The 27545-nt window shown below is 44.3% G+C and overlaps 1 protein-coding gene across 1 annotated transcript; it reads left to right on the top strand.

The window, feature by feature from the left end:
- Nucleotides 1–132: 132 nt before the first annotated feature.
- Nucleotides 133–27545, top strand: LOC147436026 (uncharacterized). The gene is made up of 6 exons (XM_086488923.1): nt 133–582; nt 25305–25546; nt 25676–25934; nt 26262–26441; nt 26562–26720; nt 26872–27545. Exons 1-6 carry the CDS (start codon nt 508–510, stop codon nt 27043–27045), a joined length of 1089 nt encoding a protein of 362 aa, XP_086345049.1. The 5' UTR covers nt 133–507; the 3' UTR covers nt 27046–27545.

Here is a 27545-nt window from a genome sequence, read left to right as displayed (position 1 = left end):
GGTTTTTTTTTCCCGACCTAGCCTAAAGGTTAGAGAGGGCCGAGGCTAACAGCTTACCAACTCAAGATGTGCATGGTGTTACTAACCACATGTGGCAGTTTGTAACCAAAGTTGGCAACAGCCGCCAAAATGGGTAGCCTTGGCCTGAGCTTTGTCACGGAGAGATACGACTTTGTCACGGATTCGCTCCCGCTGCGCTGCCGCGTTTCCGTTGAAAGCGAGGCACTAGCCACGATAGTTTCTTGCGACACGCACCCTCCAGCGATCTGCTCTCCGTCTCCATCGTCGCCCTCCATAGCTCAGCTCAGCTTTCCTCCCTGCTTCGTTTGAAGCTTACACCTGCGTTTTCGCGGGATTATCCTTTGCACGCGTCGTAGCTTCTTCTTGCCCGGATGCGCCTTCTGAAAGCTCCTCCCTCCACCTTCAGTACCGACGGCGACGCTGTCATTCTTCTGTGCTCGGTACATCTTTCCACAGAAGGTTGCCTCTGTTGCCACAACAAAGGCAATGCAGAGGGTGGAGTCCGTTTTAAGCAAGCTGCATTGTTATGCTGGCTCCTTTGATGGAAAGCCCTCCTGCAAGGTTAGCTTATTTGCTTTCATTTCGTGTTTTCAGCAGCTGAATCTGTCTTGTTTTTGTTATTTTTCTATCATATCATTGAGCTCCTTTCAGATAAAATTGAAGAATTTGCATGCCCTATTGAAAGGGAATAAGAGTTTGCTGTGATATCTCATCCGCAATTGCTGGTCAACTGCGACCCTTGCAATGATCAAATTGGCTACCCATGAGTCAATCATGGGCTTTTGTGTATCTGGGAGTCCGACTTCTTTGTATTCTTTTGCGGACCGGCTCAGTTGCTCACATTCCCACCCTCCATAGATAAAAAAATCTGATGGAATTTTCAGTTTCTTCTTAGCATTAAGTCTAGGTCTGCAGTATTGTTATGAAAAGGTTTGGACCCCGCTTCCACATTGTCGTGGGATAGTTATTACTGCTAGAGATGTAGCAAAAAGACAGAGGAGCATGCATGTGTGTGTGTGTGTGTCTGAGAGAGAGAGAGAGAGAGAGAGAGAGAGAGAGAGAGAGAGAGAGAGAGATCAAACGAAATGTTATATTAACGTCTTCAAAAGGCCAAACAAAGATACTACTACTGGAATCCATCCTCATCTGCACTCTAGATGTCGAGAGAGTATGGCTTGAATCCTCTGTTGTAGTCTTTGTCGATGCTGTGTAGCCCCTCTCCTCAATCGTGGCCGTATGGATCTCCGTAGCTCTAGTGCTCGGTCGATGAGAGTGCCGGTAGTGGTCGAATGAGTGTGGGCCGAGCTGTACAGTAATGGCTGCTCCTCTGGCTGTTCCATATCTAGTGAAAACAAATCTGTAATCTGTCTCTGGGACTGTCTCTCTCTATCTTTCCCCTGTAAAGTGTCTCTATATCTGTGTAACTCAAGTAGATATAGCCCAAGACATCTCTGATCCTCATAACTCATGACCCTAGAGAAAGGACCGAAACCCTCTCTGAATAAGCAGTGGAAACGGCCCCATATCTCATAGTACACTGAGAGAGAGAGAGAGAGAGAGAGAGAGAGAGAGAGAGAGAGAGAGAGAGAGAGAGAGAGAGAGAGAGAGAGAGAGAGAGAGAGAGAGAGAGAGAGAGAGAGAGAGAGAGAGAGAGAGAGAGAGAGAGAGAGAGAGAGAGTGTTCACGCGATTCCAATCGATTCTGTCAGATGGATACAAAGGATGGCTCTGGGGTCTCTTACATACTCCAATCCAACCCAAATAAGTAATATCAATCTAAGTAATACAAGGTGATGGCTCTAGGGTCTCTTACATACTTCCCATTTAGAGTTGCCCAATCCAAATAAGTAATATCAAAACCATAAAATGACTAGCTTAATGAATAAGCTATAAATCGGGAATATTCACATGAGATGCATAACTTCAGCACCCCCTTTGTAGCTCATAGTGGATTGAGCTGATGGAATAGTCCAGGTAGAAGCGACTATGGACACCACAATAATTGGAACATTGGATACACCTCGGAGAATGCTACTTGTCATTCTTCCAACAATTTGTCCCTTATGGGAGTCTTTTTGGTGCGACCATCGTAAGCTCGCTGCTTGCCCCATCTCCCTTGCACATTGCCTTCCCTTACCCCCCCCTTACTCTCCCCCCCTCACGCTGCTCGCGTTGTAGCCTCTTGTCACCGCCCCTCCTTCGCCCCTCCCTTGAGCTGCTCCCCTGTCCCCTCCCTTCACTTTCGTTTTACCCGTTGACACCCCCTCTGTGTTCGTGTTGCCCGCACCCCCGGCCCATCGCTTCCTTATCCCTTAGCCCCCATCTCCCCTTTCGCCCTTGCAAACTGTCTCTGGGCTGTTTTTTCAACATGTTGGTGGCCTACATCGACGCCTCACCTTTAACAAGGGGGGATGTCACGTGCTATAACAAACTTGGACACTCCAAGTCAAGAATCAATCACGACAGCACCAAATAACCACTTCAAACAATTCACATATCAAAATAGATTTGCACTGGCCCGGCGGAGTTCCGTGCCTAGAGATATTGGCCCCAAAGACTGGCGCCCCTTTCGGTATTTCTTTATGTATTAATCAATCATCAAAGTACAAGAGAGCGGTTAGGGTTTCACTCTCAGACTCTGCGTCCAGATGCCCTGAGAAGTGAATGCCCAAACCACTTATTTAAAGTTACAAGGGATGCCCAAAAGCAGAGCCCCAAAAGCTTTCAAAATCAAAAGCAAGTGTTCTCACAAGCTCTCTGTGTGGCTTTTAATAATAAAAGCAAGTAATCCTTCTCCCTCTCTCTCTTGCCAAGCATAGAGAAAAAGGCTGAGATTTGCGTCGCTAATTTTTTTTTTCCACCTCCGCGATTTCCGGAAATTAGGGTTTTTGGTAGAAATTAGGGTTTGCAGGAATTTTACGGTTTTTGGCAGAAATTAGGGTTTCTGCTGTGCGTAACCACGTCATCACTTTGTGACATACCCCCCTCTTGAAAGCATTGTGATCGACCGTGATTACGCCTGCAAAACCGACAAAAGCCATAAACCGTCTTAGCAGACACTGACTATTAGTACCTACGTACTAGGAACACACATCTAGCACATGTACAAAATCGACAGTCACATCACACGACATCACAGGACATCACTAGACATCACAGGACATCACATGACATCACAGGACATCACTAGACATCACAGGACATCACATGACATTCAACATTCATTCGGATCTTAGACCATGACTTATCGGCAATGTAGCTAGCAATCACATCTAGGTCCAATCAGGACCTCATCGATGTCCGATTGACTAACCCCTATTGCAACCATGTCTATTCGAGATCAATCAGACCAAAATGCTGCAGTCATTTCGTCTCTCAGTTCCTGCACTCAAAAGAAGTTAAGAACAAATCAGTATCATTATCAGGAATTCCATTTCATAAAGTCATCTAGCAGAATACTGTCAGCTCTCAGTATCCCTGAAGCTCAAAGAGACATCAGTGAATTTAGTATCAAAATCAAGGCATCTGTTGACAAAGGAGCGGAGTAACTCCCCTCTTGTGCATCCCACTGCACCAGATCTTCGGCCAAGCTGAATTTCTGGGTTCCGTTTGGAGTAGGCAATGCTAAACCAAAACATCGAGGTAAAGTTTCACAATCTGAGGAGTATCTGCTAGGTCCTCCTGCTCCATCCACTTCGCATCAAATGCAGGATAGTTCTTGAACTTAACCAAGAACCGCCTTCGGACTTTACCTTTCTTCGTATCCTTATGTTCCAAAATCTGTTCAAGAAACAAGGATCTCCTCGTTTTCTTCCACTTCGGGTTGCTCATCAGGCTCCTCATCATCAGGCACATCATCCTTAACAGGTTTCAAGAGACTCACATGCAATTGATTGTGAATCCTCCAAGTATCTGGCAGTTTCAATCGGAAGGAGACATAATTTATCTTTTCAGTGATCTGGAAAGGTCGGTAGTATCGCATACTAAGATTTGGAAAAAGCCTCTACTTTCCCTTTTTCTTTCTTAGGCGTGCCACGCCTTCTCAAAACGTAAGAGCACCCAATCATCCTCCTTCAATTTCAAGTAGCAACGATGGCGATCCGTTGCCTTTTTCTCTCGTTCTTGAGACTTCTGCAAAGTCTCGCGAACCTTGGCAAAAGCCGTATCCAAATCTCGCAAATATTTATCCGCTTCAAATATCTAATCTTTCGTGCTCCGGAAGGATGGAACCTTCGCAACACTTTCAACAATCTCAAATGGCGTCTTCCCCGTCGAAGAGTGTATCTTGTTATTGTAGGCAAATTCCACCAAAGGTAAGTTCTTTTCCCATTGAGTCTTCTGATCCGAGATACAAGACTTCAATAAATCTAAAACCACTGAATTGGCAATCTCAGATTGCCCGTCAGTTTGCAAGTGGAACGATGACGAGAACTGCAACCGCGTGCCAATGTTCTCCCAAATTGCCTTCCAAAACAAACTCATAAATTTGGGGTCTCTGTCGGAGACAATCGTCTCAGACGTGCCATGTAATCGGAAAATCATCGTGATCATTCTGTGTTCTCGGGAGATAAAAAATGAAATCCATTTCAATATTTTTCCAGGGGCGGGTGGGTATGGGTAAAGGCTGTAACAATTCCTGTGCCTTATGCCTGTCAAACTTGACCTTCTGGCATACTGCGCGCAAACTCTTCCACATCCTTTTTGAGTCTCGGCCAAAAGAAGCATCACTACCCCTTCATGCTGGTAGCAATGCCGCGGTGACCCGTAAAAGGTGGACAATGGTATTCAGTCATAACCTTTTGCCGCAACAGCTGTGTAACGCACAACATAGTCTTTCTCATCAAGTAGCCTTCCCGAAGGGAGTATCTAGCTACTGTCTCCCCATCCCGTATCCGTGTGAAAATATCTGCAAAATTTGTATCTGTGTCATACAGATCGACCATATTCTCGAAGCTCCTATGATGTATCGCGGAAATAGCCAAAACGAACGGCTTTCGAGACAAAGCATCTGCCACCACATTCTTCTGTCCCTGCACATGGACAATCTGGAAGTGAAACTGTGTCAAGATGTTCGCCCACCGCATCTGCTTTTCCGAAAGCTGCTTCTGTGGCAAGAAGTAGCGCAAACTCTGATGGTCTGTAAAGACAGTAAACTCCGCTCTGAGTAGGTAATGCCGCCACTGAGTAAGAGCATGGATAACCACCAAAAGCTCTTTCTCATAAATCTGTGCTGTCATCTCCTGCCTAGAGAACAATCGGCTCTCGTAAGCAATGACATGGCCTTCTTGCATCAAGACCGCACCCATACTACGACCACAAGTATCACAAAATACTTCAAAAGACTTCTGCAAGTCCGGCAAAGTTAAATTTGGTCCTGTAGTCAATTTCTCTTTCAATGTCTGAAAGGCAGTCACCTCTGTGGATCCCCACGAGAAAGGGACTCCTTTCTGTATCAAGATATGCAAAGGGGAAGCAACCTCTGCAAACTTTCGAATGAAGCGTCAGTAGTACGAACACTGTCCCAAGAAGCTTTCAACTTCATGGACATTCTTCAAATCGGGCCAATCACGGATAGTGTCTATCTTGGCCGGATCCATTTGCACTCCTGTTGCTGAGACAAAGTGTCCCAAAAAAAATGTATCTTTGAAGCATATGATCTCTGTGTTCTGCTTCATTCTTGGAGAAAACAATGGTATCATCAAAGAAAGTGCCAACAAATGGCCTGTACTCTTGAAAAATCCTGTCCATCATCCGGTTTAACTGTCGCAGGAGCATTGGTTAAGCCAAAAGACATTTCCAAAAACTCAAATAATCCAAAAAGTAGTCCGGAAGGCTGTCTTGTAGACGTCTCCCGACGCGATTCGGATTTGATGATATCCACTCTTCAAGTCAATCCTGCTAAAGCACGAGGATCCCTGTAACCTGTCGAGTATATCATCGATCCTAGGAATCGGAAATCTATTCTTGATGGTGATTTTGTTGAGAGCGCTATAATCGATGCACATTCTCCAAGATCCGTCTTTCTTCAAATCCAACAACACTGGAGAGCAATACGGTGAAGTACTATGCTGGACAAGACCCTTTTCTTTCACTGGGTTCATAATCTTTTCATTCTATACTCGGCTCACACGGTAAGGTGGCCGGTTCGGTGGCGTGCTTCCAGGTATCAGATCAATGGTTTGATCTTCAGGCCCTCTAAAAAGCAATCGGCATGAGTGTGGAGAAAAATCTTGGCGTTCTTTTACATATTCAACCTTTATCCATCGTTCAGTTCTCTCCCAAAAGAATGAGTAAGAAACTGAAGTTCATCAAGTACAATCTCTAAGCCCTTCATTTATCAAAGTCGCTTTCTCGGCCCGGTAGTCAACCACGGCGTAGTTCTTGTGGTACCAAGGGATCCTGAGTAGAACGTCACTCGCGTGCCCTGAACACCCCTGTCATTGCAAACGAAGTTTGCCAATGCTCGGTGTAATGGCAACAGCCCATCCGGGTGCCAGTCGAACTACCTTCGCCTGTGGCGTCAGTCTGTCGGGCGTAATTCCAAATCGAGCTTCATGATCCTTCAAAAGAGCTTCATGATCCTTCACTTTGCCCTAGCAGTGGCAAAGTTTGTACTTTCATTCATTAGATTCGGTGCAGGTCTCACGCCATGTGGTACCAGTTTTGCTTTTCTATCTGCCTTTTTTGCCACGTTCCTCAGCTGCTCTCGAACTCTCAGGCCTGTCGTCATCTTTATCATTCTGTTCTTTTTGTGCCTTTTTAGGGCACTTCGCGGAGATATGTCCCTGTTCCCCGCATCCAAAGCACTTCCCCTCTCTGATGAAGCGAGCTCTCTCCTCAGGAGTAAGCTTGGGTCGTGCATCCTTTTTCTCTGGGTTGCTCTTTTTCTTTCTACTTTCATTTTCAGAAGTCTGTTCGGCTTGTTGTGTCATGGCCTCATCTGTGGGGTAGGTCAGACTGCCAGAGTGAATGGCAAAGCCCCGCTTCGCATGACTCATCAACTCTTGAATAGAAGCTGATTTCTGTTCCAAGCAGTGATCTTGGATCTCTGTAGGTAGACCCAAGGTGAACCACTCAATCTGTTCTCTGAACGAGGATCTTCTTGAATGAAGAGGCGGGTAAAAAAGAGCTCCAGAATCTTTCACAATAAGCATTGATTTTGGTCATCCGAAGATGGTTCCAAGCAGCTCGTACATCTCGTTCATATTCTTGCGTCAACCAAGAAGAAATAAAAAGCTTTTTGAATTTCAGCCATTTAACTGGCGCAGTCTTGTTTAAAAGAAGCGTGGACCACCAAGTACGAGCATTCCCCTTAAGGTAAGAGGTAGCTCTCCGAATCTTGGAGTGCTCTGAATAGCGTCCTCCCCCGAAAGCAATATCAAACTGCTGTATAAAAGACAAAGCTTTCGAAGCATCTGAGTATCTTGAAAAAGTATCAAACTTGATCGAGTGGCCACCTTCCTTAATCTCTCGGACTTTGTTGCTTTTATCTTCGAGAAAGTCATACTGGTTGGCTTTGTAAAAATTCTTCTTGCTCGCATAAAAGTTTCCGTCATTGGAATCTGAGCTGTCTGTAGACGAGTCCTCAGTAGAACTGTCAGTCTCTGGGCGAGATTTAGCCTTCTTGCCTTTTTCTTGCCCTTTCCGAAGCTTTGTTTCTTGCTTCGCTTTTTACCTTTCCTGTCTTCTTCGCTCGAATCTGAAGAGCTAGAAGAACTGTTAGAAGAAGAAGAAGAACTGGGTACTCCTTCAAATCGAACACGCTTCTTCTGTTTCTTTGCCTTGTCGAATGTCGACTGACGACCATAATATCCCGGGAAGTCAGTGCCTTTCTTCTGCTTTTTTTGCCGTGCTTTTTGGCTTTCTTTTGTGTGTCAAAAAGCTGAGCAATCCGTGCATCAACCACCTCTTGTAATTCCTTCTCTGAATATTGTTTGTGATCAGAAGGTTTCTTGAGAGTGGGTTTCAGTGGTGGTGTAGTGGTTTTCTGCCACTGTGCATGCACTTCCTGAAAAGAAGTCTCGCTCATATAATTTGCCAATTTCGGATTCTTTGCAAAATTGAGCATCATCTTTGTTGCATCGCCAATCAATTGATGACGCTTCATCTCTCTTTGCTGCACCTGAGTAGGCAGAGGCGGGCCATACTCTTTGCCGGAATCTTCGTTGTGATCCTTGCCCGCATCTCCAGATGCAGAGGGAGTCGATTGATCCTTGCGTGAAGCCATAGGTGCCGCGGAAAAAAAATTGGGGATCGGATTTTCCCGTAGAAGAGAAATCGGCCGTGCTCTAATACCACTGTAACAAACTTGGACACTCCAAGTCAAGAATCAATTGCGACAGCACCAAATAACCACTTCAAACAATTCACATATCAAAATAGATTTGCATTTGCCCGGCGGAGTTCCGTGCCTAGAGATATTGGCCCCAAAGACTGGCGCCCCTTTCGGTATTTCTTTATGTATTAATCAATCATCAAAGTACAAGAGAGCGGTTAGGGTTTCACTCTCAGACTCTGCGTCCAGATGCCCTGAGAAGTGAATGCCCAAACCACTTATTTAAAGTTACAATGGATGCCCAAAAGCAGAGCCCCAAAAGCTTTCAAAATCAAAAGCAAGTGTTCTCACTCACAAGCTCTCTGTGTGTGGCTTTTAATAATAAAAGCAAGTAATCCTTCTCTCTCTCTGTCTCTCTTGCCAAGCATAGAGAAAAAGGCTGAGATTTGCGTCGCTAATTTTTTTTTTCCCACCTCCGCGATTTCCAGAAATTAGGGTTTTTGGCAGAAAATTAGGGTTTGCAAGAATTTTAGGATTTTTGGCAGAAATTAGGGTTTTTGCTGTCCGTAGCCACGTCATCACTTTGTGACACGTGCACACTTCACTTGCGCTACATGGACATGCTTCTGCTACAGTCGAACATGAGTCTTAGCTTAGGACTGAGCCTGACACCTCTGTGAGCCTCTAGCAAGATGTGCATGTCCAGGCCGGTCATGGTTGTATAACCTCTCTTGCACAGGACAACATTTCATCATGCAGGCTTTTATCGCGTGAACCACCTCTTATAGGTCATTTATTAATAAGCGACTTTTCATTTACCCTTGTTGGAATGTAGATAGGGCAAATGGCTAAAGGAACTATAAAAGCAAAGCCCTGGCGCTCAGTAGAAGTTGAAGAAGCAGGGACAAAATGAGGCAGACACCGAGCAGTTAGAGGCAGCACCTCACGAGCTCTAGCGTTTTCTCAGGGCAAGATCAGCGGTTTCAGCCAGCATCGCCAGCATTTTAGATCAGACCAGCGTCTCTGATCCAACTTCAAACCAGTTCAGCGTTTTCAAATTTTAGATCAGTTTCAAATCAGATCAGATCAGCGTTTTCAGATCAGATTAGCGTTTTCAGATTTCAGCCTTGACATCATCGTTGTCGTCGTCATCGTCATCGTCATCGTCGTCGCCGTCATCGTCGTCGTCGATATAGTCATTATCATGTACCACACCATCAGTACCCATTAGCATCAACATCTCAGCATCCAGTCATTGTATGAGCATTTGTGCAAGAATAAAGAAAGTACTTGCTCTGGCAACAGAGCAAGGGGGCCCTTGAGGGTTGGGACCCGTCATCCCTGTGTTGTCTCTTTTCTCTCTCTTGTCTCTCTCTTTCTTTCAACTCAATCTTTCAAGTGAAGTAAAGTGTCCCTTGTGCTTGTGCTCTCTAATTTCTTGAATATCTATTGTGTGTTTAATTATAGTTTTGTGAATGATTAGATTAGTGTGTATAAGATTCAAGCTAAATCAATAAACACTTCCGCTGCACCTGACAGGGAGATCTAGAGCTTGCAGGTATCGCGCACTTCTTGCCACGGAAGGGCTGAAAACTGAATACACTGGCTGATCTGCCAGGAAAGAGATGGTGCTAGGGCTGAAAACCGAAACACTGGCTGGTCCTTGCCAGAAACGCTAGCTTTGATATGAATCTCCAAAACACTAGGGATCTGCAAAACGCTGAGGAAGCTCGTGGCGCTAGTTGCATCTGATGCCAAACAATAGGTGATGCAAAACAATAGCACACCTGCTCTCTTTATATGGCTGAAATGTGAGTTACAAACTCCTTTAGACTTAGTTAGGCAAAACTGTCCACTAGACCTAACAAATAAATCATAAAAATGACTCATTAATAAGTTGGCTAGGGTGTCAGTTTATGGATGAAACTGTCGCATATCTGTCCACCACCCGGGATTCCGATTGACGTGGGGAATGGCTCATTGGATTCCTCTAACCTAGAACTATATGCACGTCATGCGAGATGCCCAACTTAGTGTAACAACACCTATCAAAATGCATGTACAAACCATTTATGCAAGAGGGTTCCAAAACTAGAAAACCTAATCCAATGGGCTTGTCTGGATATGCAGGTCCTGCGAACAGCTCACAAAATTGTCGGTACTAATACTCCTAGGATCCTTTGCTGCTCATTCTGACATGGTTATTGGTGTGTTATTGGTGCATATGCCCTATCAACCACCTCATTTTTGTGCTAATATTTTCGATTTAATGCTTCTTTTAGTGCTAGGCTTCATTATGGCTGAGTACGCCCTTAATCTCCGGAGTCATGATAGAAACTCAGTACGTTGAACTTTGTGTTGACGTATGCTCGTGTGCACGTATGGTGTGTGTCGTGTTTGGGAGCATATGTTAATACCTATATCTACACCCACTATTGAACAGTGACGACGTTAGTGGGAACGTAGTGGTATTTAGTCAATACTTGAGAGAGAGAGAGAGAGAGAGAGAGAGAGAGAGAGAGAGAGAGAGAGAGAGAGAGAGCAAACGCTGATGTAGGGGACGAGGGGGCGATCAGCCCCCCATGACTACCAGAGCAAGAGACCTGAACAATCGTATGTCAGACTGAGAAGTGGGTGTAACAGACTTGGGCACTCCAAGTCAAGAATCAATCGCGACAGCACCAAATAACCACTTCAAAACAATTCACAGATCACAATAGATTTGCATTGGCCCGGCGGAGTTCCGTGCCTAGAGATATTGGCCCCAAAGATTGGCGCCCCTTTTGGTATTTCTTTATGTATTAAATCAATGTCAAAGTACAAAGAGCGGTTAGGGTTTCACTCTCAGACTCTGCGTCCAGATGCTCTGCAGAGTGAGCCCTAAACCGTGTATATAAAGATTACAAGGGATGCCCAAAAGCAGAGCCCCAAAAGCTATCAGTTGAAAAGCAGTCTCTCTCTCTCTCTCTCTCTCTCTCTCTCTCTCTCTCTCTCAATGAGAGCAAAATAAAGCAAAGCGTAGCTTTTGAGCTGGGATTTGCGTCGCTCAAAAAAAAAAAAGAAAAAAACTTTTTTTTTTTCACCTCTGTGATTTCCGGAAATATCCGTACACTGCAGTTGCATGGCATGGCCGTTTGCTTTTAGGGTTTCCAGCCATTTTAGGGTTTCAGCCAGCAGTTAGGATTAGGGTTTTCAGAAATTAGGGTTTTTGCAAAATTAGGGTTTGCAAGAATTTTAGGGTTTTTGGTAGAAATTAGGGTTTCTGTTATCGGTAGCCTCGTCATCACTTTGTGACATACCCCCCTCTTGAAAGCATTGTAATCGACCGCGATTACGCCTGCAAAACCGACAAAAGCCATAAACCGTCTTAGCATACACTGACTGTTAGTACCTACGTACTATGAATACACATCTAGCACATGTACCAAATTGACAATCACATCACACGACATCACTAGACATCACATGACATTCAACATTCATTCGGATCTTAGACCATGATTTATTGGCAATGTAGCTAGCAATCACATCTAGGTCCAATCGGGACCTCACCAATGTCCGATTGACTAACCCCTATTGCAACCATGTCTATGCGAGATCAATCAGACCAAAATGGTGCAGTCATTTCGTCTATCAGTTCTTGCACTCAAAAGAAGTCAAGAACAAATCAGTATCATAATCAGGAATTCCATTTCATAAAGTAATCCAGCAGAATACCGTCAGCTCTCAGTATCCCTGAAGCTCAAAGAGACATCAGTGACTTTAGTATCAAAATCAAGGCATCTGTTGACAAAGGAGCGGAGTAACTCCCCTCTTGTGCATCCCAGATCTTCGGCCAAGCTGAATTTCCGGGTTCCGTTTGGAGTAGACTATGCTAAACCAAAGCATCGAGGTAAAGTTTCACAATCCGAGGAGTATTTGCTAGGTCCTCCTCCTCTTGTTGAGCGCAGTGAGTGTGTGAGAGCAGGAGGAGATGGGCACACATTGCAGGAAGTAGGGTGCGCAGCAGATCGAAAGAGAGAGAGAGAGAGCTCAACGTAAGAAACCCACGATGTTATGTTTTTAAGGGTTCTTTGTTTTATTTAAGTACACTTATAAGTTGTCCGGCCAAAGTGGCCGGACACTTAATAAAAAATGTGTGTACTCACTTATAAGTGAGTTTTAAGTATAAGTATGGGGGCCACAGGGGGCCTTTACCCCCAACAACCTCCCACTTAAAGGCCCAATGTGGTACCTTTAAGCAACTTCCACTAAGCGTATGCAATGCTCATGTTGAGACTTTGCAAGACTTTTAGTGAGGACATCTGCAGGGTTGTCTTGTGTTTTGATCTTTGTCAATGAGACAAGACCGTCATCCAAGACTTGTCGTATAAAGTGGTACCGCACATCTATGTGTTTGGTACGAGCATGAAACATGGCATTCTTAGCCAGGCATACAGCACTCTGACTATCACAACCAAGCACTCTGACTATCACAACCAAGCACTGGAGCATGTGCAGGAAGACCAAAATCCCTGATCAACCTGCCAAGCCATATGGCTTCCTTAGAAGCCTCTGTGGCTGAAATATATTCAGCCTCTGTAGTGCTCAGTGCGACAATCTTTTGCAACCTTGAACACCAAGAAATAGCACCTCCAGCAAGTGTGAAGACATACCCACTGGTAGATTTCCTAGTGTCAAGATCACCTGCCATGTCCGAATCACAATAACCCCGCAGCGCAAGTGTACTCCCACCATAGCATATACATATGTCTTGTGTACCTTTCAAATATCTAAAGATGGATTTTACTGCCTCCCAATGTGGTTTGCGAGGGTTGGACATAAACCGGCTAACAACTCCCACTGCATGAGCAATGTCTGGACGGGTAGCGACCATGGCATACATCAAAGAACCACAGGCGGATGCATAAGGAATCCCTTTCATGACTTGTTTGGCAGCATCATCTTTTGGGCAATCAAGCTTGCTAAGCTTTGTGTGTGGCGGTAAAGGCACACCAAGAGGCTTAGCATCAGCCATATGAAAACGTTCAAGTACCTTCTTGATGTACTTGTCCTGTGAGAGAAACAACAATCGTTTCTTTCTATCTCGCTTAATGCGCATGCCCAAAATATTTTCAGCTGCACCCAAATCCTTCATAGAAAAGGCTTAATTCAGCTCTTTCTTCAATGCATCTAATGTCGCTCTATGCTTTCCTGTAAGTAGCATATCATCCACATAAAGGACCAACACAATAAGGCTTCCATCCTCAGCCTTTTTAGTGTAAAGACAGTGATCTGCATGACTGCGTTTGAACCCATGGTTGAGCATAAAAGTATCAAACTTCTTGTACCACTGTCTAGGGGATTGTTTCAACCCATGCAAGCTACGTTTCAATTTGCATACCAAATGCTCTTTCCCTAGAATGACAAAATCCTCAGGCTGCTGCATATACAGCTCCTCATCCAAGTCACCATGTAAGAAAGCAATGATCACATCCATTTGATCCAGCTCCAAATCCAAGATAGCACATAAAGCAAATAGCACACGGAGAGTGGACATTTTTACCATAGGTGAAAAAATCTCCTGGAAATCAATGCCTTCCTTCTGTGCATAACCCTTAGCAACTAGACGTGCTTTGTACTTGGGTTTGTCATCAACACATTTGACCTTATAAACCCATTTGTTAAGAAGAGCTTTCCTTCCTTTGGGCAAAGGCACAAGCTCCCATGTATTATTTGCATACAATGATGATTGCATCTCAGATTTCATAGCAAGCTCCCACTTACTCTTATCTTCACATGACTGGGCCTCTTTGTATGTAAGAGGCTCTCCCTCATCCGTCAACAAGACACAATCCAAAGAGGGCTGAAACCTCTCTGGTTGTCTTCTTACACGTGTAGATCGCCTCACCCAATGATCTACATTAACCGGCAAGGGTTCTACATCATGCGGAACATTAACCCCATCAAATAGAGGCTGATTTTCAGCATTTATACCCTGCTGTAATTGATTTTCAGCATGCTGATTTTGACCCTCAGGCTGAATCTCAGCATCCCCTTGCTGTCCATTATCATCTGGCTCAATGATAACACGCGGACCCTCATGACCATCATCAAAAGGAGCTGAATTTTCAGTAGAAAATGGCTGTGAAAGTGACTGATCATGCTGAAATTTCACATTTTTCTTATCAAAGTCACTGGATGTGGCATTTTTCAGCAGCTTAGGTTCATTAAATACCACATCCCGGCTGCGAATTACCTTATGTGACTCCGGAATCCAAACTCTATATCCCATTTCACCTTCATCTCCATAGCCCAAGAAGATGCCTTTCAAGGATTTCATATCAAGTTTGGTCCTCAAGTCAACAGGCACATGTACATAGCATTCACAACCAAAGACTTTCAAGTGGTCATATGAAGCCGGTTTGCCAGACCAAACCTCTTTAGGGATGCCACCATTAAGTGCACGATGTGGAGATCGGTTGCATATATGCACCGCGGTTTTAAGTGCCTCTCCCCAAAACAATTGCGAGAGATTAGCTGTAGACAGCATGCACTGAATCTTCTCACATAACGTGCGATTCATACACTCAGCCACACCATTTGAAGATGGATTATAAGGGGCAGTGAGCTCCCTTTGAATCCCATTCTCATCACAAAAAACATTAAAATCTTTAAAAACATACTCCCCCCCATTATCTGTACGTATGCATTTAAGTTTCAAACCCTTTTGAGTACAAACAAAGGCATAAAACCTTTTAAAAATATTTAAAACCTCACTCTTGTCCTTGAGCAAATAAACCCATAGCTTTCGTGAACAATCATCAATGAAAGACACAAAGTAACGAGAACCACCATGAGTTTTTATTGGCATTGTGCATACATCAGAATGTACAAGATCCAAAATACTAGCCCTTTTAGAGGCTCCATGAGAGTAAGAAGCTTTTACATGCTTCCCAAGTACACAATCATCACAAAAATCAAGTTTAGAGCTTTTTACATCAATCCTGCCAAGGGAGGAAAGAGTCTGCAGTCCCTTATGATTCATATGTCCAAGACGCTTATGCCAAAGCTCCATGTGTGATTGCACTTCTGCAATTGCAACAAAACGACCAGGTAATGCCTTGCAATGCAGATAGTATAAAGTACCCTTCTTACTGCCTCTAGTCACAAGCATAGATCCCTTTTGGATCTTCCACATGCCACCACCAAATGTAGTGAAGAAGCCTCTGCTATCCAACTACCCAACTGAAAGCAAACTCTTCTTGATACCAGGCACATATCTAACATCATGAAGGGTGAGTTCCTGGCTATTATCAAGTGCCAGGCGTATGGTGCCAACTCCCTCAATGTCACAAGCATAGTTATTGCCCAAATACACTTTTCCAAGGTTTCCTGCAGTGTATGAGGCAAAACACTCCAAAGAGGGAGTTACATGAAAAGAGGCACCACTGTCAACAATCCAAGATTGTGACAAGCCATCATGAGTAGAAAGCAAAGCATCTATCACATCATGCTTAGTGATATGGATATCCTCAACAGTCATGACATGTGGATCTAAAGATGCAACATAAACATCACTAGTGTCTTCATTTTCATCAATCTCTTTAATGACAACACTAGAGATCACATTTGCCTTTTCAGGCTCACTTTCCTTAGGGGTAGAGCTGCTCTCTTTGTCATTTTTCTTGCCTTTTGCATTCATTTGCTTCTTGCGCTCCTGCTCTTTCTTAAAATACCTGCAATCGGGCTTTTTATGCCCCTTTCTTCCGCATTGATAGCAAGTAATGTCTTGCTGTTTTTCCTTGCTTTTGCTGCGATTTCTTTGCTTATTTGCAACATTTTGCCTTTTTTCATTGCGACCACGCACACTATAGGCTGATCCACTGCCACTCCCACTTGACTTGCGTCTAATCTCCTCATTGAGGATAGAGCCACGCACACCATCATAGGTCAAGTTGGAGTTGTTACTCAAAGAAACAACCAATGCTTTCCAAGACTCTGACAGTGTCATAAGTAGAAAGATAGCCTTGAGCTCCAAAGGCATTCAAGTGATCAGAGACAGATTTGGACTCATCAAGCTCTAAGCTTACAAGCTTCCTCATGAGATGGACCTGATTTACAGGAGTCGTATTCTCATAAGTAGCTTTAAGCTTATCCCACACAGCCATAGCTGTGTCAAGTCCCTTGATGTCAACAAGGATATCATCAGTCACAGCCATCTTGATGTAAGTAATGGCTTTCCTGTTAAGCTTAGTCCAATCTGCATCTGACATACCCTCTGGCTTATTTGCAGACAATGCATCATCGTACTCTTTCAAGAAAAGAATGCCCTGTATGCGATCCTTCCACAAATCAAAACCTGTACCATCAAACCTACGGATCTCAGAGAGGCTCTTAGAGTCCGAGGATGACGAAGTGTCAGCCATAATGAGGCAAAACAAAAACTGATAATTTTCAGCCAAGAAGTACAATCACTGTACCGCAAAAGCAAATGCAAATATACACTGTAAAAGTGTCTGCAAGAGCAAATATAATGCTGTAATTTACTTCAAAAGTAACATTTTCAGCAAGATGACATATTGAGCATGTCAAACTCAACGCATAGAACAACCTCACATCAAGTATACATCACCAAATGCATTTGCAATGACTCCAATGATGTACATGCCACAGTTTCACTGCATAAAGTACATTTGGCAATACACATAAGAGGTGAAAGTTGCTCAAATAATTGAATAAACACCTGTAGGCTCCACAAGCCTCAATCTCTCTGCTCAAATTGACCACAAATGTAAGTACATACGTGAAATTTTGTCGAATTTTTCAAAATTCAGCAAAAACCACAAATTCTCATTGCTCAATTCTCCACTGTAGCTTTGCCACCTGCACCTGTAAGGAGTAAACTTGATAGTTTTTGCTGAAATTAGCAAAAGCCCCAAGTTTTGTCGCGAATAATTGCTGAAATTTGACAAATTTCAGCAAAGTGGTAGAAAACCCCAATTCCAAACATGAAATTGGGTTCTTTAAGTGCTCTGTGATAATCTGTAAACCTATTTTTGTTGTTTTTACACCTGAAAATGCAGAAAATGGCCTGTTTTTAGCCAAAACAAGCCCAAAAACACCTGTTTTGGACTTGTAATTCCCTGTTTTCAGCGTGTAAGCAACGGTAGTCGACGTACCGTACTTGGAGTAGAGAGAGAAAGCTGCTGCGCTGTTGTTTCTAGAGAGAGAACATCTGCGCAGGAGAGAGAAACTCCTTCCTACGTGCGAGAGATTCGCCCAAGGCACGTAGCCGTGCTCTGATACCAGTTTGTTGAGCGCAGTGAGTGTGTGAGAGCAGGAGGAGATGGGCACACACTGCAGGAAGTAGGGTGCGTAGCAGATCGAAAGAGAGAGAGAGAGAGAGCTCAACGTAAGAAACCCACGATGTTATGTTTTTAAGGGTTCTTTGTTTTATTTAAGTACACTTATAAGTTGTCCGGCCAAAGTGGCGGGACACTTAATAAAAAATGTGTGTACTCACTTATAAGTGAGTTTTAAGTATAAGTATGTGTACACTATACAAGAAGGGGGGCCACAGGGGGCCTTTACCCCCAACACCTCTATCCACTTCGCATCAAATGCAAGAAAGTTCTTGAAGTTAACCAAGAACCGCCTTCGGACTTTACCTATCTTCGTATCCCTGTGTGCCAAAATCTGTTCAGGAATAAGGGTCTCCTCGTTTTCTTCCACTTCAGGTTGCTCATCAGGCTCTCCATCATCAGGCACATCACCCTTAAAAGGTTTCAAGAGACCCACATGGAATGCATTGTGAATCCTCCAAGTATCTGGCAGTTTCAATCGGAAGGAGACATCATTTAGCTTTTCAGTAATCTGTTGTTGATGGTGATTTTGTTGAGAGCTCTATAATCGATGCACATTCTCCAAGATCCGTCTTTCTTCAAATCCAGCAATAGTGGAGAGCAGTACGGTGAAGTACTAGGTTGGAGAAGACCCTTTTCCAAGAGGTCTTTCACTTGGTTCATAATCTTTTCAGTCTGTACTTGGCTCACACGGTAAGGTGGCCGGTTCGATGACGTGTTTCCAGGTATCAGGTCAATGGTCTGATCTTCAGGCCCTCTAAAAAGTAATCGGCATGAGTGTGGAGAAAAATCTTGGCGTTCTTTTGATAAGGTCAAAACATATTCAACCTTTATCCATCATTCAGTTCTCTCAAAAGAATGAGTAAAGAAACTGAAGTTCATCAAGTACAATTCTCTGAGTCCTTCATTTATCAAAGTCGCTTTCTCGGCCCGGTAGTCAACTACGGCGTAGTTCTTGTGGTACCATGGGATCCTGAGTAGAATGTCACTTGCGTGCCCTGAACACCCCTGTCATTGCAAACGAAGTTTGCCAATGCTCCGTGTAATGGCAACATCCCATCCGGGTGCCAGTCAAACTACCTTCGCCTGTGGCGTCAGTCTGTCGGGCGTAATTCCAAATCGAGCCGCCAATTCCTAGTGAAAAGAAGTTGGCCTTGGCTCCTTCAAAAGAGCTTCTTGATCCTTCACTTTGCCCCAAAAGCGGCAAAGTTTGTACTTTCATTCATTAGATTCGGTGCAGGTTTCACGCCATGTGGTACCAGTTCTGCTTTTCTATCTACCTTTTCTGCCACGTTCCTAAGCTGCTCTCGAACTCTCAAGCCTATCGTCGTCTTTATCATTCTGTTCTTTCTGTGCCTTTTTAGGGCACTTCGCGGAGATATGTCCATCTTCCTTGCATCCAAAGCACTTCCCCTCTCTGATGAAGCGAGCTCTCTCCTCAGGAGTAAGCTTGGGTCGTGCATCCTTTTTCTCTGGATTGCCCTTTTTCTTTCTACTTTCATTCCGAGAAGTCTGTTCGGCTCGTTGTGTCATGGCCTCATCTGTGGGGTAAGTCAGTCTGCCAGAGTGAATGGCAAAGCCTCGCTTCGCATGACTCATCAACTCCTGAATAGAAGCTGACTTTTGTTCCAAGCAGTGATCTCGGATCTCTGTAGGTAGATCCAAGGTAAACTGCTCAATCTGTTCTCTGAACGAGATCTTCTTGAATGAAGAGGCGGGTAGAAAAGAGCTCCAGAATCTTTCACAGTAAGCATTGATTGTATCTTTCTTGGTCATCCGAAGATGGTTCCAAGCAGCTCGTATATCTCGTTCATATTCTTGCGTCAACCAAGAAGAAATAAAAAGCTTCTTAAATTTCAGCCATTTAACTGGCGCAGTCTTGTTTAAAAGAAGCGTGGACCACCAAGTACGAGCATTCCCCTTAAAGTAAGAGACAGCTCTCCGAATCTTGGAGTGCTCTGAATAGCGTCCTCCGCGAAAGCGATGTCAAACTGCTGTATAAAATACAAAGCCTTCGAAGCATCTGAGTATCTTGAAAAAGTATCAAACTTGATCGAGTGGCCACCTTCCTTAATCTCTCGGACTTTCTTGCTTTTATCTTCGAGAAAGTCATACTGGTTGGCTTTGTAAAAATTCTTCTTGCTCGCATAAAAGTTTCCGTCATTGGAATCTGAGCTGTTTGATTTAGCCTTCTTGCCTTTTTCTTGCCCTTTCCGAAGCTTTGTTTCTTGCTTCGCTTTTTACCTTTCCTGTCTTCTTCGCTCGAATCTGAAGAGCTAGAAGAACTGTCAGAAGAAGAAGAAGAAGAGAAGAAGAACTGGGTACTCCTTCAAATCGAACACGCTTCTTCTGTTTCTTTGCCTTGTCGCATGTCGACTGACGACCACAATATCCCGGGAAGTCAGTGCCTTTCTTCTGCTTCTTTTTGCCGTGCTTTTTGGCTTTCTTTTGCGCGTCAAAAAGCTGAGCAATCCGTGCATCAACCACCTCTTGTAATTCCTTCTCTGAATACTGCTTGTGATCAGAAGGTTTCTTGAGAGCGGGTTTCAGGGGTGGTGTAGTGGTTTTCTGCCACTGCGTATGCACTTCCTGAAAAGAAGTCTCGCTCATATATTTTGCCAATTTCGGATCCTTCGCAAAACCGAGCATCATCTTTGTTGCATCGCCGATCAATTGACGACGCTTCATCTCTCTTTGCTCCGCCTGAGTAGGTCGAGGCAGGCCATACTCTCTGTTGGAATCTGCGTTGTGATCCCTGCCCGCATCTCCAGGTGTAGAGGGAGTCGATTGATCCTTGTGTGAAGCCATAGGTGCCGCGGAAAAAAATTGGGGATCGGATTTTCCCGTAGAAGAGAAATTGGCCGTGCTCTGATACCACTGTAACAGACTTGGACACTCCAAGTCAAGAATCAATCGCGACAGCACCAAATAACCACTTCAAAACAATTCACAAATCACAATAGATTTGCACTGGCCCGGCGGAGTTCCGTGCCTAGAGATATTGGCCCCAAAGACTGGAGCCCCTTTCGGTATTTCTTTATGTATTAAATCAATGTCAAAGTACAAAGAGCGGTTAGGGTTTCACTCTCAGACTCTGCGTCCAGATGCTCTGCAGAGTGAGCCCTAAACCGTGCATATAAAGATTACAAGGGATGCCCAAAAGCAGAGCCCCAAAAGCTTTCAGTTCAAAAGCAGTTTCTCTCTCTCTCTCTCTCTCTCTCTCTCTCTCTCTCTCTCTCTCTCTCTCTCTCTCTCAATGAGAGCAAAATAAAGCAAAGCGTATCCCAAAAGCTGTGATTTCCGTAAATATCCGGACACTGCTGCTGCGTGGCATGGCCGCTTGCTTTTAGGGTTTTCAGCCATTTTCGGGTTTCAGCCAGCAGTTAGGATTAGGGTTTCCAGAAATTAGGGTTTTTGGTAGAAATTAGGGTTTGCAGAAATTTTAGGGTTTCTTGCAGAAATTAGGGTTTCTGCTGTCGGTAGCCACGTCATCACTTTGTGACAGTGCGTACCCCCTTGTTCCCATATATAGGTGCCCAAGGGGAGGTAGGGCAATGCCTGAGAAAAAACCCCACGACCCAACATAAAAATGAATATGGGGCGCTTGGACATAATGAAGGCGGCCTGCCCAGAAGTGGGTGGCCGGACAATGCAGCCTATATGCATATGCAAAGGGTGGCCAGCCCGGAGGCACACTAGCCGTACATGCATGCCCTAGACCTGTGAAGCAGCAGAGTGGTGTAAGTCTTAACACCCCCTCTTAACACCCGATGTTGAACAAACCACATGAAACCGAAGATGTGAGGCAAAGGATGAAGATGTCTGTTGCGATGTCCACTGAAGGATACTCCATGAGTGTAGCGACTGTCTGGGGTGTCCCAACCTCCGAGAAATCTCCATGGTAAAGTGCCGTCACGAGCAATGTAACAAATTGCTCTACTCCGTCGATATAGGGTGAAGATACTGCGTGAAGGTCCGAAACTAAGTGTGAAAACAACTCCTTGTTGTGAAAGAAGTGCCAATAGATTTGTAAGTTTCCCGCCCAATAGGATCTGTGGTGTCTGTGGTCAAACTGTATGGAGGAAATGGGAAGCCCAGGAACTGTCATGAGAATGATCGGAAGCCTGTCAATGCATGAACCTGTAACCGAGTGTGGCTAGGTGGCTAAGTTGTGTAAAACTCTAGGAAGGCGAGATGTAGCAATCTGCGCTGCAAACGTCCTCCAAAACAAGGAAAGCGAGACTAAATAGTCTGCACTGTAGAAGCTACCGTAAGCTGCAGCAGTCATCGATAGACCGCACGGACCACCATCGGATGGTGTCCTGTCAGTAGGTAGGGCAATCTGTCACGAGGACGTGGCAACTGCTAACCTTAGTTGTTGGTTTCTTTCTAATGATTTTTGTTTTATTTTTGAGATCCTCTTTTTGAAGTAGCAAACGGCCGGACATGGTATGGCCAATGTGAATGGTAGTTTCATCCGCAGACGGGAAGTGGTCGACACTGGAATTTGTATAGTAAGAGGATGTCTAGGCTCAGAGCAAGATCATGTAGGTCAGGAAGTGAACTCAATAAAGGCATAAAGTCAAGGTGGGACTACCAACATGAAGTATCCGACAGTTTGGCCACATTGCACTCGTGGATGGGGTCCCATTGAGGATAGATGGTCAGATGATCAATGGGAGCCCAATGGAATCATTTCCTAATATTTAGGAAACTGCTATTTTGGGCCGTGAAATGTGTTCGCGTCATTACCTTCGGTATGACTAGGGGAACATTTTATTACTCTGCTGCAAAGTCAACTAATGCACCAGTTGAGAGATTTTTAAGCAGGAAGCCCAATGCGGGGAAATTGCATGCATGAGTGCCAAGTGGCACTTTTTGGCCAATTTACCAAGTTTGGGAGAACAGAACTCGTAACGGACTTTTTGGAGCAGTTTTGGAGGCTGATAACTGTGATTTTCAGCCATTTCTCTCCTTTTTTGAGCTTCCCATGACTTTACCTAGGACCAAGGAGCTCATTTTCAGCATTGGAAGGCATCAGATGCGTGTTTACAGGGCTGTTTTGCTGCGTTTTTAGTGATATGCAGGTTTTGGCAGCCATAGAAATATTCCCCTTTTGCATCCATTTGTTCACAGATGCATTACAGGTCAAGCGCAAAAGAGGGGGCGCTCGATTTATGCTGGGGGATGCTTCATTTTGAGAGTTTTGTCACAGGTTAAGAGCTATGGAGTGCTTTTTTTCCCTCTCATGTACAATATGGTGCTAGGAGTGATGCCTTGCACACTACACACTGCTCTCTCTCTCCCCTAAGTGCAGTTATGTGATGCCCCACAAGAGGGCTCTTCATTTGACTGATGTACAGTTGTGTGGTTTCATGCTTTTGTGCTGAGGTAAGAGCCTCCTTGAGCAGGAACAGGGGTAGCTAACTGCTCCAAAGCAGGCACCGGTGAGGGTCATAACCTCACCGTACAAGTGCGTTTTCAGTGCTGTGTATGCGCTGTAAATTGACTGTTTTTCAGCCATACAGATGCTAGAACCATTGGGGATAGTGCCCCATTGGCAGAGGACAGTTAGGAGACTGTTTAGGACTGAAAACAGGGCAAAAACCAGTAAATACAGCGTGCTGAATTTACTGTTTTTGGGCAGGAATCAAAGGGTTTATGGCAATGGAAGAGAGTTCCAGTAGGGAAATTGGTTTCGCGCAAGTTTTGGGGCTGTTATGTTACCGAAATTTGGCCAAAGCAAGTGGTATCTAGCTTGATACAGATAAAGGATTCCCAGGACTCTTCTTTGTAATTTACCCTCTCAAATATAAAAAAATACCGAAAGGGACGCCAATTTTGGGGCCTAGAGGTTGTCGGCGTTTGCTCGGAGCATTCTAGCTTCCGAGCCGTGTGTGTGCATAAGTGTTAATTTCCGTCGCAGGTTCCCTTTGCAAAGTGCTCTGTGTGTGTGTCTAAAGTAAAGAATTTCGGGTGAAAGCCAAAGCCTACCGCCCCACGGGCCGGTTTCACAATCCAAGATGAGGGGAAAGCCAGAGTCAACAGTTTGCATTGTGAAGGGCCTCTGAGAAGAGGTGTGGTCAGACCAAGTTGTCTGCACCGTGATCATCCTGTAGAAGTAGGGAAGCCAAACTGAACAGTCTGTGCTGTGAAGATCCTTTGAGAAGAGGAAAGGCCAGACCAATCTGTCTGCGCCGTCTTGTCTGTATCTCCTGCCTCCAATCCTCCGGTATCGACCAAACAGAATCCGCACCATCAACGCCACCAAACCGCATCTCGGTGTGGCTCTCAATGTGAATGAGCTAGGAGTGGCCTACTGCTCAGATCGGGGGATAAGTCTGTTACCGAGGTTACCGAGGGTGAGTGTAAGCAACTCTGAAGGTAGCAATCCAAACGATCGGGAGTGTAGAAGAGCAACTGCACTACCATCCAAGCCAAGCTCCGGGTAAACTCTCCAAGAGAGTCCAAAGCACTGAAGGCCTACTCCAGTCTTTAGATCCAAGCAATGAACCTCTCCAAGAAGAGATCCAAGATCCTCTCCCTAAGTCCATGTAGATGCTCCTGTGTAAGCAAGTGATCTGACGTGTCAAGGTCAAGTGGCAGAAGTGGGTGGCCGGACAATGCAGCCTATATGCATATGCAAAGGGTGGACAGCTCGGAGGCACACTAGCAGTACATGCATGCCCTAGACCTGTGAAGCAGCAGAGTGGTGTAAGTCTAACAATACTATGCATGATGGAGCTGATGGTTATATTGTCTTGTGGGTGACACCACGGTTCTATACCTTGCGCTTTCCTTTAAAGGTGAATCTGGGCTTATCCCAAATTCATCTAGGTATATGTGGTTCCCAGTTACTCGGACAATGTGAGAGAGACGTATTGGCAGAAAGGTTTCTTTAGGAGATAGTTAGGGGAAGAGAAAGTAGCTCTAACAGAATTGCCGTAGTTGCAAGAGTATGGTTTAGATTAAAGCCTATATCTTCAAAGCTTCAAGTGATGGCCTTTTTAGAGGAAGAGGGTGGAGATTGGAAGAAGAGGTTCTGTGCATGCAATTTAATTTCTGAGCCTCCTTTCTGCACCTCTTCTTAGCCTTTTCTCTTTGAGTTCTTTGTGACATAAGATTTTCCGTTTTTCCTATTTAGCGGCCATTCGGCTGGCTGTTGTACATTTCTGGAGTTGACCCCCTTCATGGGGCTTAGGCAATGGTCACACAAGGCTTAGCTATCAGTTATTTGAACTAAGTCTCATTCTTGGTCACACGCAAAAAGGAGCATCAAATGAGTTACGTACACGTACACATTCTCTTCCCACATTCCTTTCCCTCTTTGCTCACTGCTCCATTGTAAATTACGTGGAACAGCGTTTTCTTTGCATTATTGAAAGCTATGAGCAGTCTTTATCAGTCTTTATTGTGTGTTGCTGATGCCTTCATGTTGCTCTCTGGTTCTGTAGCTCTCAAATCTCTTTTTATTTATGTAATTGTATTTTTTGATAACACTATTCGTCGTCTTTGAAAAATCTGAGCTTTTCACCTGGTATATTACCTTCTACAATGTGTAATTTTCACTGGGAATTTACAAAGTAAATGAGGCAAAGGAGAGCGACGTTTTACTGGTGACACCTGTTTATCAAATATTTAAAGAGTGGTCCTCCATGAATGCAGGAAGCTTCTCCAAAATGGTTGTACAGAAAAGCCAACTGGACATGGAAGCTCATTTTATTGGTTGCTCTAGGACTAAGTGGAATGTACATATGTATTTTGGGGGTTGAGAAACGAGTAATGTACCAGAAAGCGATACTTTCTATGGCTTCTGGCAATAAAGTGGGGACAACGAGGCCTTGCTCGGAACTGAATTTAGTAGATGGTTTATTTTTACATCACCCGCAACCACGGACATTTGATAGGTATGATATTTTAAATCTCTGGAGTCCAGTATGTTTTGGCTAATTTCTACGATGGGGTTGTCTCTATAGCTAGGAAGGACTGAGCCTGGCATGTTTTTGCTAATTTGATGGGGTTGCCTCTATAACCAGGAAGGAGTGTAGCTGCCTACCTGTACATAATTTTGTCATCTTCTCTATGCAAAGATCGGGGAGTGGCTGGTTTGAGACTCTGCTGAATAGCCATCCAAATATTAGCTCTCATGGTGAAGTGTTTTCTGTGGATGGAAGGAGGGAGAGTGCATCGACCATAACAAGGACTCTAGATACCTTATATAACCTCGATTGGATCAGCAGTGCATCTAAAAACGAGTGCACAGCTGCTGTTGGTCTGAAGTGGATGCTCAATCAGGTTAGTGGCCTTTTTTCTGAAGCTATTTGTATTAACACCACAGGCCTTGAATTCCAGCATGCATGCCAACAACATCACAGGCCTTGAACTTGAACATGCAAGACTTGCACCTAGAATGTTTAGATGTTGTAGGAGATATTTGAGATTGCTGCTAAGTACTGGCCATGGAGGATTTAGGACTGCTTGAGGTCGCAAGCGGACTGTTAACCTACTGCTTAAATCTGTGCTCCTTAATCATCATTAATCTGGCATGTGTATTGAGTTTTCTTTACTCCTATTCGTGCGGCAGTCTAAATGCTTGGAAAATGATCGTCTCTTAATTGCCAGGGTGTAATGGAGTATAAAAAGGAGATTGCGGATTACCTCAAGGACAACTCTGTTTCTGTAATATTTTTGTTTCGAAAGAACATTTTAAGGCGGTATGTCTCTATCTTGGCAAATTCCTTTGACCGTGTGGCAAAGCAGCTAAACGGGACGCATCTGGCACATGTTCACTCCAAAGAAGAGGTGGCCCTCACAAGACTGAGCACAAGTGATAGTTGAAGTGATTAATTCTGGCAAGTGCTTGTCTTTTGTGCTGGTTACATTGCAGTATAACTAATCTAGCTATGGTTGTTGTGCATATAGGCAGAAGTCCTTGAAGCATACAAGCCGGTAGTGAACCTGACGTCTCTTATCCCCTATCTTGAACGTGTGGAGGAGATCATAGATGATGCATGCTCTTCTTTCAAAGAGACCCGGCATATGATTTTTTTTTATGAGGATCTTGTAGTAAACCCAAGAAAGGTTAGCAGTCAGCCCCCCCCGCCCCCCCCCCCCCCCCCTCCCTCCCTCCCTCCCTCCCTCCCTCCCTCCCTCCCTTCTTTCCCCTTCCCTGTTATTTCTTCAAAATTCATCGTCTAAACTCTTACAGTTTTACATTGATTATTGCTTCCAGGAACTGAGGAAGGCTCAAAAATTTCTTGGTGTTAACCCACTGAAGCTAGAGAGCAAACATGTCAAAATCCATACACGGCCTTTGCATGGCCAGATTGAGAATTGGGATGATCTTAATGAGTATCTTAAGGGGACCAGGTACGAGATATTTTTAAAAGGAAAGGATTATGGATGATCTTCAGTTACAAGGGCGGACAGTATATGACGGAAGAAGAGCTTTGTTTGCATATCTATCTTCCTTTGGGTCAAGATTGTTTGATCCTCTGGTCTACAAGGAGAACCTTTCCAGATTGTCACAGCAAAGGTTGCATCTTCAATTGCTTACAGCATACATAAACTCATCCTGTTCTCGGCGAATGAGGCAGTTCGCTTAAACGGGGACCAGATAAAGGTGATGTACTGTTAAGGTTTGATCAAGGCTTTGCAAGTAGCTGCAATCTTGTACAAGCTGAAATTCGAACTGGACCATTCCAGTAGTGTAAGTTCTTGAAAGTGGGTTTGGTAGTAATTCAAAAGATATCATAATTTGTTCTCAATGACCCCCTCCAATTGTTATATATTCTGTGGAGTGCAAAACTAGGACATTATCTCTGAAGATTTGTTGAGTTTTCAAAGAGATTCTTGTTATGGCCTGGCGTTGGCTTAATAGTACATCGAGCGATGAAATGAAAGTTG

This window comes from Adiantum capillus-veneris, chromosome 18, assembly GCF_014529385.1.
Source record: "Adiantum capillus-veneris isolate H3 chromosome 18, ASM1452938v2, whole genome shotgun sequence".
Lineage (NCBI taxonomy): Eukaryota > Viridiplantae > Streptophyta > Polypodiopsida > Polypodiales > Pteridaceae > Adiantum > Adiantum capillus-veneris.
Note: the sequence above shows the minus strand (reverse complement) of the source record. Positions and strands in the feature narration are given on the sequence as shown.

Excerpts from the sequence above, each read along its gene's own strand:
- LOC147436026 (XM_086488923.1), top strand. The coding sequence starts at position 508 with ATGCAGAGGGTGGAGTCCGTTTTAAGCAAGCTGCATTGTTATGCTGGC. Across the intron at positions 25,547-25,675 it reads CAACCACGGACATTTGATAG|GAAGGAGTGTAGCTGCCTAC; the intron begins GTATGATATTTT and ends CTCTATAACCAG. Across the intron at positions 26,721-26,871 it reads TTGTAGTAAACCCAAGAAAG|GAACTGAGGAAGGCTCAAAA; the intron begins GTTAGCAGTCAG and ends TATTGCTTCCAG.